Source organism: Mesoplodon bidens, assembly GCF_964165515.1.
Source record: "Mesoplodon bidens genome assembly, chromosome: 13".
Classification (NCBI taxonomy): Eukaryota; Metazoa; Chordata; class Mammalia; order Artiodactyla; family Ziphiidae; genus Mesoplodon; species Mesoplodon bidens.
Window position 1 is genome coordinate 2,744,980 of NC_138169.1, and position 13,499 is coordinate 2,758,478.

Genomic DNA, 13,499 nt, shown 5'->3' on the forward strand with positions numbered 1-13,499 from the left:
CAAGTGACACGATGAGGACACATAGCGGCTACATCATTCAGGGTTTCACCGGATAAGGAAAAATGTGCTTATTAACAAGACACAGGAGCAACGGGAAGCCACTTAGCAACATCAGATTCGTATGAGTTTTGACATGGATCAGAAGCATAAGAAATGAAAACTAAGAGACCAGTTGAGTGAGAGAGAGAACTGGGGCCTCGACAGGAGGTGGCAGCCACTTAGAAAAGGAGAAAAGCGAAGGTATTTCAGATAAGCTAGGTAGGGTGACAGGATTTGACAATTAGTTACACAAGGTAAGCTATACAAAGCATGGTGATCTGAGGTTTGAATTATCCATCATTCACCTGTTCACGCGAATACCTGAGTGCCTACTTAGGCACTGGGGCGTACATAAACTATAAAATCCCTGACTTGGTCGAAGTGGTGTTCCCTGCTCTGATGAAGAGCACTGCACAGGGCCAGGCTAGGGGGATATCACATGTTCAGTGTTGGTCACAGGTAAGGCATCTCTGAGACATCCAAACATTCAGAACAAGTAGGTTTAGACATGCCTAGGGCTAGAGCTAGAAACCTGAATTGTTAACACATCATATGTGAAGTCTTCGCATAGACCGGAGATCACCTGGAGAGTATAAATATACAGTAGCTAGGGACCTGAGGCAGAACCTTTAAGTATGCCAGCATTTAGAAGGTCCCTTAAGGGAGAATAAGCAGGCATGTAAGATTCAATACTGGTCAGAGGAGGGGAGAATCTTCCCTGACTTCGCTTCAGGTTTAAATCAAACTTTCAACTGTGTCCTCTTTATATCTGCGGTTGGTATATACCAATTATTCCCATCTCTGATCATGATTATTAAAAGGAACTACAGAAAAATGCCAAAACTCATTTCTCACAGTAACCTCTGACACCCAGAAGAATCTAGGTTAAACATGGTTGGAGTCCTCAAGGAGTTTTCAGAGGCTGAAAACAGCAGTAGGGAAATCAAGCTGAAATGACCCTTGGCCTGTTTTCATTTTGCCCAGAATAAGACCAGTTCTTAATGGGACTTCTCAGAGAATCGTTTCCCTCCAGAGTGGTATCTGATCTGCTCAGTCACAGGAGAGCAGCTGAAGATCAGGCAACAGTAGATATTCAGGAAAAAGACATTTCAAAGGTCACTAGTCGGATGTATACTTTTGACACAAAATATAAACACATAATAGTTCATTTACTCCATTTTTTAGAAAAAGGAAATAATCTAGAGAAAGTAGGAAAAAAATGAAATAAATTTTAGCACTTCAAAGACAGGTTTTAAGATTTTAATTAATGTGTTTTCTTTAAATACTTTTCCTGCACTTTTAACAGAGCACGTCAAATGGAATGTGACCTTCTAAGGATATAGGGGCAGATCTGCTTATCTCTGAACACTACAGCAGTGTTCTGATGCCTTCCTGGAAACACATTTTATTCTCTTCTAGTCAGTGGTTGCTCTTTCTTGCTATTTGTCTCTCGTGTCTTTGTCCGTTTAGTGACCACTGTGCTGATGGCTAGAATCACCTTTATAAAACTGGGGCTGGGGGCCACCCAATAACCTGACCTAGCCCACACGAGACAAGTCTGTCTCACTCTGTCAGCATGTAAAACAAAAGTAAGAGTTAACCCATCTGCAGATTTATCACAACGGACGCTAAGGGTTCAAAGATCTCTAGCCCACGCTGCCAGCTGAAGTTTAAAAAAAGTGCTGGCTACAGAGTAAGAGACAGTATATGCTGAACTGTTAACCTGCACTGTTTTCCTACTTGTCCTCCGCATGCTGAAGTTCAAATGGAACCTTGTATGCTACTGCAGAAAAGGAACCAGGACAGGGCACAGCTCATTGGCGAATGAGCTAAATATGCTGTGACCGCCTTAATAAACACATTTATAGACAGCTTCAAAAGCAACTTGTTCCATATGTACCCCCGTTAGAAAATTCTACTGAAGAGATTTCAGATTTCTCCTAAGGTCTAAGTCCTTCACGGTACAAAGGTAAAAGTCCACGTGAACACCTTACCTTCCTGTAGTACTCTAAGAAACTGACTTCAGAGCCGTCGGCTTTCTTAAAGGTACTCTTTGGAGTCTGGTCCCAGTCAATATCATCTACTCTGTATGTTTTATTGTTATACCTACGGAGTTGAGATTTTATTGGTATTTGATGAAAATATGTAGAAATGTTATTAAAAAGAGGGGCTAGACACTATGTACTCTGTAAAAAATAAAATTTCAAATCAGTTGGTGATATACAATATTATGGAAAGATAAAGGGAAAACAATTTCTTAAAGACTATGCTATACACTAGATGGATGGGGAAGTTAACTAAACTATTAGAAAATAAAATTAAAACTAAAAAGAATAGAAATCATTGGCTATTTCTCCTTTTAAGATGTGTATATTCCCCCAAAACTTTTGTTCTTAAGAAAGGTTATAAATATCCCTCTCCCGTTTTTGTGCTATTCCCACCTCTCAACTTTAAACCCTACTTTCTCTCCATCTAACATTATAGGACTAGAAAGCCTCAATATCTTCAGACTTGTAAAATTATTTTGCATTATTAAAAGCCTTACTTGGTGAGAACAATTAAACCTATCAGCTCTTTACAAACTTGTTCTTGAAAGTTATGTTCTTCAGTTTGATGAAACAAGTTGAACATGAAATCTAAAACAGTTTCACTTCGAAGGACTTTATGACTGACATCAGTGCAAAGCATGATGTTATTTTCATACTGAAGAATAGAAGTAGTGAAGCCAGGCCAAATCACCAACCTGTCAAAGACAATGAATGCCATGAAGTAACCTCTATGAATATCCAAACATGTTTTGTATGTAACAAGTTATAGTTTTCACATTTATTAACTGGGTCAATAGTACAAGTCTTTGAGTACATTTACTTAGCTTCAGGTTTTACAGGGTTCCAGATAAAGTCTGATCTTTTTAAGATCTTCAACAATGAATGTTTATAATAATATAATAACTTTATAAGTTCCATTTTAAATTTAATATACTAACTTTATTAAATTTTATTACTTATATTGATCTAAGACTTGAAAAATCTAATTGAAAGCATCTACATTTATTATAATAACCCTAAACCACTTGAGCTGAAATCCTGATACACTGCAGAAACTTCTGAAGCGATCGTCACTAGCTGATGAGTTTTGCTACCTAAGAGCAAATACAACCTTTGTGTTGATTAACTCTTTATGCTTTTCCCCCATGACAAATAAATATCACATGATTTTTTAAAATCCAAATATTCTGGGATGTCTCCTTTATTATTTAAGCCAGGTTAAATGTTCACTTAATGTGATGGGTACCACTAGCAGCCACAGTAAATCTGATCATTTCAAAACAGAGCATCACTATCAAAGTTTGTGATTAAACCTAAGGAACAGAAACTTTCCACTTCATACAAACCTATGATTTGGAACATCAATTGGGTTACTTGGGTTATAAAAATTCCGTCCAATCTGCTGCAAATTCATGATCTTTAAAAGCCTATAATTTGAAAGGTCAGAACAGAGAAATGAATATTGATAAGTATCTCTAATACTACAATCACAATGGCACATTGTTTGGAGCAGGAGTTGGCAAACTATGGCTCATAGGGGGGCCACATCCAGCCTACCTGCTGTATGGCCTAGGAACTTTTTTTTTTTTTTTTTACATTTTTTAAAGGTCTGGGAAAAAAAATCAAAAGATTAATGATGCATGAATTATGTGAAATTCAAATTTCACCGTCCATCAGTAAAGCTTTATTGGAACACAGCCATGATCATGTATGTCCTATGACTGTTTCTGTGCTTCAACAGCAGAGTTGAATTGTTGAGACACAGACCACATGGCCTGCAAAACCTAACATGTTTGCTATCTGGTCCTTTGCAAAAAAAGTTTGCCAACCCATCACTTACAGAAAAATAAATCTTCCATTACATTAATTCAAACAAGTATCCACCAAAATGAGTCAGTGACAGGTTATCTCATGACCAACTTAGGTAAATTACAAATCCAAGAATTATGTCTCACTATGCTCATGCCAAGCTCAGGCTCACCCAGATTGCTTCCCACTCAGCAGGGGGATGGCAGGGGCGGGGGACCTTCACAGAACTTGTGTCCAACAACTTTGGGTTTGGAAAACACAGCACCCACACTGAAAGCCAATCACGGAGCACGCACTATATGTGTCCTACGATGGAAGGAGGAAATCGGAGCAGACCTAAACCCTGTCCTGCTTTCTGAATTGGCGCCCCCTGTGGGACAGAAGGAATATAAAGTTAAAGTGCTGAGAGAATGTGTGCTCTTAACATAAGCGCCAATGGGATTTGAACGATCTAATCTCAACACAAATAGGGAAGTGAAAGACATGACGCGTGCTTAAAGCAAATAAATGAGATTTATACCAGTACACCACACCTAAAAATGATGAAAACTCAGGGTAACCCAATGATCCTAACCAACCATTGTAAAATCTAGGTACTAAGTATACAGGTACTTATTGTACATGTCTTTCAACTTCTGATTATGTTTAAAATTTCTTAATAAAATGTTAAAGAATACCAACATACCTCCTGAAAACAATATTATAGAACTGCAAACAAGTTGGTGATGTAGGTGAGAGTTCATTTGTCAAGGTGATTGTTATCCTCACATGCTCTCCATTTCGGGTCTGACTAAAAACTTCAGTAACCTGAAGCCAGAGTGGTGGAAAACCAAAGTTTTAATTTTGTTAAAATAGGGCCAATCACATAAGCCTGTTGAATAAGGCAACAATGAAAAGTATGGAAAAGTTCTAAATTAAAAAAAAATGACTATGAGAAAAGAGTAACAGGATGGGTAAGAGAAAAGAGTGATTAAGTGCCTTATTATTATTTGATTGTAATCATTACGTCACTCAGGTGGATGTGAGAATGGCATAATAATGCCAAATACACCCATGGGTGTATTACAAGTCCTGACAGACAGGAGACCACTGGGGTTTCTCTAAAGCTACCCCAGACTGTGGCAGTTTAGCTTTGAGGTAGAACTCCCCATCTCCCTCTCCCCAACCCGACAACTGAAATAACCTTGTGCTGTAGTCTTTTAGGTAAAAATAATACTGTCCCATCAAAAGCATGACACCTTCCAATTAAATCTTCGTGCAGAAAAAGAAGAGCTGAGCGGAGTCTTCTGGCTTCCATCCATGGGTTATAGTCAATGTGGTACTGATATAAGGCCCATTGGGGACGGGATGTCAATCGAAAGTGGTTAGTGCTTAGACTGACTATAGTACCTGAAGAGCCTGTAAAAGTGAGTCACATTCAATTAATGAAATATCAAGTTTATTCTTCCTTGAAATCTTCACTGCCATGACAAGGCAGACACAGTTCTGTAAACAAGGGGTTAAAAGCAGCAGACCACACAAAAGTTCTCAGACATCTGACTCTGGAGACTATTCCACGTAGGTAAATTACTAAAACCCTCCATTTAGAAATAAATCCTCCCTAGACTGAGGAATTTACAACGGAACCAATGAAATCTCTTTACAGCAAAAAGCTTTAAAAGAAAAAAGTGATCTATGTAATCAAACAACAGTTCAGTGCAGCTAACGACATCTAGAACCTATTTCAAAACCAAAAGGGAGAGAGGAAAATGGAAAAGCCATCCATGCAAAATCCTTGACCAAATGTGCTCCTCCACCCTAGTAATGCATCGTACAAATAAATACCGAAATTAAAGTGCTTCAATTCACTGTCCTGTGTACTTGAAAACTGTACTCTTAATAATTAACCTACCTGTTTTTGATTCTTTAACATGATCTAGGTTCTGTCTTGTATTCACACCAAGATCATGAAAGTCTCTGCGATGACCTCCTCTGTCTGCTAATGATAACTCCTGAAATCCAGCAGATATCTGGGTTTCTTAAAAAAAAAAAAAAAAAAAAAAAAGGAAAAAAAGAAAAAATATATACACCTAAGTAATATGCAGCATGAAATAAAGAATGACGATTCCTAAAGTACTCTACTACATGAAACCCAAAGGCTCCTGAGGTGCTAAAGACAGTGTGTAACAATCCCATCAGAACGTTTCAGGTAACTGCCAGCCAAAGGAGAGAACGACTTCTCAGCCATAACCTCTTCTGTGAAGCCCTTCTTGTCACTGCCTAGGCAAACTCCGCTCCTTCACAAGACATATATACCTTTACAAGATCAAGACGACTGGAGTGAACTTAGGAGAACTTAGGAGCCCATGTTTATTGACTGGGTAATTATTTTTCTGTGTCTAGGTCTGATAACCACCTGTGGGCCTTAATATCAGTATTTTTCACAATTTTTATGATGTAATTACAGCTGTAGGAATTGGTAGTTCATATGATTTAAATGTGCAACCTGAATTAGAAAACGTTAAGTCTAAAATGTAATTTCCTCACTCATTTCCCTTACGGACCAGCAGAGCAGATGGGATGGGCCTGTGTGTATCCCGTGGCCATGATACACATCTACTGGGATAGGTTAACCATCAGTTCATGCTTACTTGTAAAAGCTGGGGCTAAAATATCCTCAATTATTAAGTCCTTTAATTTGCATGAAATTTATTATGAAGTATCTCATATCAATAGTATGATGTGGGCCGAAGAATGAACATGGGCTTTGTAGTCAAGTGTTAAGCTCTAGCTTTCAGTTAATAGGCATGTTACCTTGTGTAGCAGAAACTACTGACTACCCAAGAACCAACCTTTCATTCTTATTTTAAAAGTTTATTTTGGGAGTAATACAGCTAAAAGACTAGAATTTCCACCTTCTTTGCAGGTAAGGAGGGCCTGAGAGACTTATGCAGAAATTGCTGGATGAAATGTCTGGGAAAGCGCCACAGGGGAGTCAATAGCTGGCTTTTCTGTTGTCCATGCCCCTAGCTGCCCATCTTGCCCGGAATCTGGATGTGATGGCAGGAGGGAGCTCAAGCAGACATTCTGAACAAAACGTACGTCTGAATGACGGAGGTCGTGGACTTGGGAGGAGAGAACAAAAAGATGAGAGCCCAGTTCTCTTCTGGGCTATCTGACCACAAATGCCAGAACTAGCCCAGAACTGCCAGCTTCTGGAGGAGAAGTAACACAGCTTAAACAAAACATATGTTATTTTAATGTGAGCTTCAATTTCTTCACCTGAAAAATTGATTATAATAAATTTTACAGGATGTAGTAAGTTTTAAATGAGAACTTCGTTAATAAGGCGCTTTAAAGGTACTGCTAAATATGTTGGTTCTTGTGCCTCATGATTTTCAGGGGCTCTATTTTAAAAGTCTTTTAACATGTAACTGTTTATATTTGTCTCCCTTGGTGAACTTTTTATCCCAAAGTCTTTCAGCTTAAGGTATCCATGGATTAATTACATTAACAAAGGTCAGGTATACTGAATCTAACCTGATAGCAACAACAGGTCATAAAGGTTTGATCAGAATTTTTCCCTGAAAAATTTGAGTTTCTCTTAAAAAAATATCAGTTCTGGATGTGAAAACCTGATTGCAAGTTTCTAAATATAAACAGTGATGAAGTTTGCTCCCCTCTCTACATATAGCACCGCTATTATTAATATTTTAGCCAAAACTTGATTAACTGTCAATCTAGAAAGATGACACATTTCAAAATGGATACAACTGGAAACCCTGCTGATTCCCCTTCCGCACGGCTGCCACAGTGCTTTACTGAAAACACGAATCCGATCGATCACGCTGCTGTTCCATTTAGGAGTCCTGCAATGGAACCCGAACCCCCTTCACAGAGTGAAAACTTGAGGTCTTAAACAAGGGCTCATTAACGATAAATGTTAAGGTCGTCATTTTAATTTCTAAAACATAGTAGATACTTGAACATTTACTGTGAGAAGCACTTCTCAGATATGATACTTACGAGACCAATGAAAGGCAGTAAAGTGACCCTGACTATCACTTGATCTTCACAGTGGCCCTCATCTATAAAGGTGCAATATATACCTTGTCATAGGTAGGGAAATAAGTTTCACAGAATTAAATTTAAATTCATAAGAACTGTTAAAAAAGTATTAGTGGGGGCTTCCCTGGTGGCGCAGTGGTTGAGAGTCCGCCTGCCGATGCAGGGGACACGGGTTCGTGCCCTGGTCCGGGAAGATCCCACATGCCGTGGAGCGGCTGGGCCCGTGAGCCATGGCCGCTGAGCCTGTGCGTCCGGAGCCTGTGCTCCGCAACAGGAGAGGCCACAACAGTGAGAGGCCCGCGTACCGCAAAAAAAAAAAAAAAAAATGTATTAGTGAAGATCAATACAAAGAATGTTTAGATTTAAGTATTTCCAGAAATTTTATTTGCATTTTAATGCTGCAATAATAAGGATATGCTTTTTTAAAAACAGCTTCAGTGCATCTTTTTTGCCCAGAGTTTTAATTCAATGAAATTTTGCTCTGTTGAACACAGCTGAACATGTCAAATATTCTAAGTTTCAAAAGAACTGTGAAGAACAAAGCAAGAGGCATCACACTTCCTGATTTCAAGCTATATTATAAAGGTGCAGTAATCAAAACAGTATGATACCGGCACAAAAACAGACACATAGACCAATGGAACAGAATCAAGAGCCCAGAAATAAACCCAGGAATACATGGTCAACTCATATCTGACAAAGGAACCAATAATATTCAATGGAAAAAAAGACAGTCTCTTTGAATTATGGTTTTCTCAGGGTATATGCCCAGTAGTGGGATTGCTGGGTCATATGGTAGTTCTATTTTTAGTTTTTTAAGGAACCTCCATACTGTTCTCCATAGTGGCTGTATCAATTTACATTCCCATCAACAGTGCAAGAGGGTTCCCTCTTCTCCACACCCTCTCCAGCATTTACTGTTTGTAGATTTTTTGATGATGACCATTCTGACTGGTGTGAGGGAGGGAGACGCAAGAGGGAGGGGATATGGGGATATATGTATATGTATAGCTGATTCACTTTGTTGCAGAGCAGAAACTAACACAACACTGTAAAGCAATTATACTCCAACAAAGATGTTAAAAAAAAAAAAGACAGTCTCTTCAATAAACGATGCTGGGATAATTGGATATTCACATGTAAAAGAATGAAACTGGACCCCTATCTTACACCACTTACAAAACTTAACTTGAAATACATTAAAGACTTAAATGTAAAAAAAAATAAAATAAAAAATAAAAATAAATAAATAAAAAAAACAAAACAAAACAAAACAAAAAAGACTTAAATGTAAGACCTGAAACCATTAAACTCCTAGAACAAAACAAACAAAATGAAAAGCTCCTTGACACGGGATCTTGGTAATGATTTTTTTTTTTTAAGATATGACACCTAAAGCACAAGCAACAAAACAGTAGATAAACAGGTGGGACTATAAAAAACTTCTGGACAGCAAAAGAAACCATCAACAAGGTGAAAATACAACCTACAGAATGGGAAAAATATTTGCAAACTTTACATATGATAAGGGGTTAATATCCAAAATACATGAAGAACTCATACAACTCAATAGCAAAAAACCAAATAAGCCAATTTAAAAAACAGGCGAAAGACCTGAACAGACATTTCTCCAAAGAAGATATATGAAAGGCTAACAGATACATGAAAAGATGCTCAACACCACTAGTCATTAGGGAAATACAAATTAAATCCACAATGAGCTACCACCTCACACCTGTTAGAATGACCATCATCAAAAGGACAACGATAACAAATGATGGCATGGATGAGGAGAAAAGAGAATCCCTGTGCACTGCTGATGGAATCTTAAATTGGTGCAGCCACTATGGAAAACAGTATGGAGGCTCCTAAAAAAATTAAAAATAGGACCACCATATGATCCAGCAATCCTACTTCTGGAAATATATCCAAAGGAAATGAAAATACTCACTCAAAAAGATATCTGCACCCCCACGTTGGTAGCAGCATTACTGACAATAGCCAGGACATGGAAACAACTTCAGTTGTCCAGTGATGGATGAATGGATAAAAGAGTTTGTGGTGTATATATATAATGGCTTATTATTCAGGAAATAAAAAAAACAGGAAACCCGACCACTTGTGACAACATGGATGGGCCCTGAGGGCATTATCCTAAGTGAAATCAGTCAGACAGAGAAAGACAAATTACTGTATGATCTCACTTACATGTGGAATCTAAAAACAAACAAACAAAAACCAACCCCAAAACCAAACTCATAGAAACAGAGATCAGACTTGTTACCAGAGGCAGAGGGCAGGGAAGGGAGAATTGGAGGAAAGTGTCTGAAAGTACAAACTTGCAGTCATAAGATACATAAGTACTAGAGATATAATACACAACACGATGACTATAGCTAACACTGCTGTAATGATATACAGGAAACTTACTATGGGAGTGAATCCAAAGAGTTCTCATACAAGGAGAAAATGTTTTTCCTTTTTTCTTTTGATGGTATCTTTATCAGAAGATGGGTGTTAGGTGAACCTCATGCGGTAATCATTTCACAATACATGTAAATCAAACCATCATGCTGTATGCCTTAAACTTAGTGATATATGTCAATTATTTCCTCAGTAAAACTGGGGAAAAATAATAAAAGCAAGTGACCTAGAGGTGATTTTTGGAGTCACTGGTTTCAGCACTTGACTCCCACTCTGGATTTATTCTTGTCATTTCTGGCCTCTGAAGATTTTCCAACTCTCTAGCCAGATCAGATGAATTTTAAAAAGATGTTTTAAAATTTAGCACATTAAAGGTATTTAGTTGGAGAATATCTAGCCTGCTATAATGCTGGATACAGAATTCTCACTTGGCTTGTATATTTAAAACTCATGCAAGTTTCTATTATTAGAAGCATTTGTAATTTACTGTGATATATTTATTCTAATAGAACAGATTGTACCCCCCTGTTCACTTTTTGGATTCAATGGGTAATTTAAAAAAGAAAGAACTGAGGCATCTAGACAAAGTGACTGGATAAAATCCTATAAATTTAAGGAGATTAATTCCCATAAAAGAATTGTCATCAGGCACTTTGAAGCTTGAAACAGCCGGTAGTACCACAAAAGCAACAGACGTAATTAGATACATAAAGCAACAAATAAAAGGCCCCTTGTCTTCTAATAGATTCTTCAAATGAAGCACTATTAACCACTGATGTATTTTTCCCCAAAATTTTCTATACAGAAAATATATACACACACATAACACGTATTTACTAAAAATACAAAGCTGTTTTACAAGCTGCTTTCAGTCAAGTTTTTACATTCTTGAAAATGGCTAAATGGTACTCTATTGTTAAAGCACAGTGGGTTTTACCTCTTTCTGGGTAGGGGTTTCCAGTGTCTGGGTACACTGCCATGAATGTAACTGCTAATAGAAGTGTACTGCTGCTCCACATTACAAAATGCCATCCACAAGTTAGTACAATCCCACGGGGAGCACAAATTCCAGTTTTACAATTGCCAACGTTGGCAAAAAGTAAAATGGAGAATAAACAGATGCTTATTGTTTAAAAAAATGTTTCAGTTTAATTTAAACTTAATGATAAGGCTTAACATTTTACTGGCCTTTGTATCTTTCAATGCTTTGCCCTTTCCTTTGTCCACTTTGCCAGCAGCTTGTTAATATCACAGATTCATAAGACTGCTCTGTGTATCAGAGAAATGAGCTCTTCCATCACTTCAGTTAAGCTCCTAGGTTGTCTTCTGACACTGACATTATTTGTCATAGCTGGATTCACACCACTTCAAGTTCATTTTAGATTCATTCATGTTTTCTTCTAATTTTATAGATTTCATTGGTTATGACTAAATATTCAGAGTACATGGAAATGTAGTGCAACGCATAAAGCAAGGAATCAGGTTTGTTTTCTAGTTTTCCCTTTGCGTCCACACTATTTTATTGCCCATTTCCCATGCCCATCCCAGGGTTTAAAAGCCAATGTGACTACATTAATTCTCCCTATGTATACATGGGTCTGCTTTTCCTCTACCAAAACCAAACTTAATAACTGTAGAAGAGTCTTACACCAAGCATCCAATTAATTAGTTTTCGCAACAATGCAGTGAAAAAGCACAAGTTCTGGAATCAGAACTGGTGTTCTGACTCTCCTGGCTGTCACAACTTTGACCTCAGTTTTTGCAACTGAGAAACAGGATGAACCGAAACAACACATGTGAAAATATGTTTTCTAAGTCAAAGTTACAAATGTAAAAGTTGGTACAGCTTTGATGAAGTCACTAAAGATGCCAAGAGAATGTTCTAAAATGATTAATGCATAATAAGCAAATTTATAATCAGTTTAGAATTTGCTTTGGAACAGCAAGTGTGGGGCTCTGGTAGGCTGGAGTTCATTTCCAAGGAAGAAAGCAATCCTGTGGCCCTGCACTCAGTGGCAGGCTGCACGGTTTGCAGGAGATGCGGCTACACTTTCAAGGACTGCTGGGGGTCCTTTCTCCTTATACAGAGCTTTGGTCGCCATGCACATCTAACGCTGCAAGTGCGCACGCGCACACACACACACACACCCCCGCACGCATGAAGCCTCTTCACTCTCTCTTCACCTTGTGGCTTGGCGGTCGCCTCTACTGTTCCTCTCTGTCGTCCGCGGCCAACTAACTCCCCCTCGGCTGGTGGCTGCTGCGGTCTAGGCTGAATATAACCAGGCTGCTGACTCTGCAGTTATATGCAAATGAAGAACAGCATTCTTTTCATGTCAAAAGGTCACAGATATCAGAGGCAATAACTACTCAAACAAGTCCAGGGCATTTAACCGAAACCGATCTAAATTAGCAATCAAATATTTTATCCTCAGAAAGAAATTTCTTCAAGGGTCGCCAACTGAAGGCAAGCACCAGCTTCCAATATCCACAGGACACAGAACGTCAGCGTCCTGGTTCAGCCCCTATCCCTTCACAGGACACGGTTCTTTTTGTTTGTTTGTTTTTTACATCTTTATTGGAGTATAACTGCTTTACAACAGTGTGTTAGTTTCTGCTTTATAACAAAGTGAATCAGCTATGCATATATATATGTTCCCATATCTCTTCCCTCTTGCGTCTCCCTCCCTCCCACCCTCTCTCCCTGTGCTATGCGGCTGCTTCCCACTAGCTATCTACCTTATGTTTGGTACACCGTTCTTAAACTTCGTTTTGACAGTGCAAGCTGACCAAGGCTTAACAGCACTGTGTTCTAAGACGCCCTCCGCAGTTGGGACAGGGGAAAGCACTCACGGCAGCGGTGCCCACGCGCTGCACCACCTCCTGACCAGGAGCCCTTCCTCTTGCTCGCGCTCTGGCTCTCCCAGTCATTCTTCTTTTTCTTGAGAGGAAATAATCATGAAGACAATACTCAATGTTCAGTTATATTTGAGTGTTTCTACAACGTTACCTTTAAACGGATTTGGTTGAGATTCTAAAATAAGCTCCTGGGTAATCCCACACTTTTCTAACCTCTTAACATAGAGTCGAAGGCAATATCCCCACCTTCGATAAACTTAAGTGCTCCTGTGC

At 38.6% G+C, this 13,499-nt stretch overlaps 1 protein-coding gene across 1 annotated transcript in view; it reads right to left on the reverse strand.

The window, feature by feature from the left end:
- The window catches only part of PIWIL1 (piwi like RNA-mediated gene silencing 1), a gene marked incomplete at both ends in the record, with an annotated part of 33,509 nt that extends 20,211 nt beyond the window's left edge, over nt 1–13,298 (reverse strand). The window contains 8 exons of the mRNA XM_081251886.1: nt 2,034–2,145; nt 2,585–2,782; nt 3,434–3,514; nt 4,582–4,703; nt 5,080–5,294; nt 5,788–5,913; nt 12,552–12,663; nt 13,221–13,298. Of these exons, the coding sequence (XP_081108012.1) occupies nt 2,034–2,145; nt 2,585–2,782; nt 3,434–3,514; nt 4,582–4,703; nt 5,080–5,294; nt 5,788–5,913; nt 12,552–12,663; nt 13,221–13,298 (1,044 nt within the window). The remainder of the gene's footprint in view (nt 1–2,033; nt 2,146–2,584; nt 2,783–3,433; nt 3,515–4,581; nt 4,704–5,079; nt 5,295–5,787; nt 5,914–12,551; nt 12,664–13,220) is intronic.
- Between the last annotated feature and the right edge of the window lie 201 nt (nt 13,299–13,499).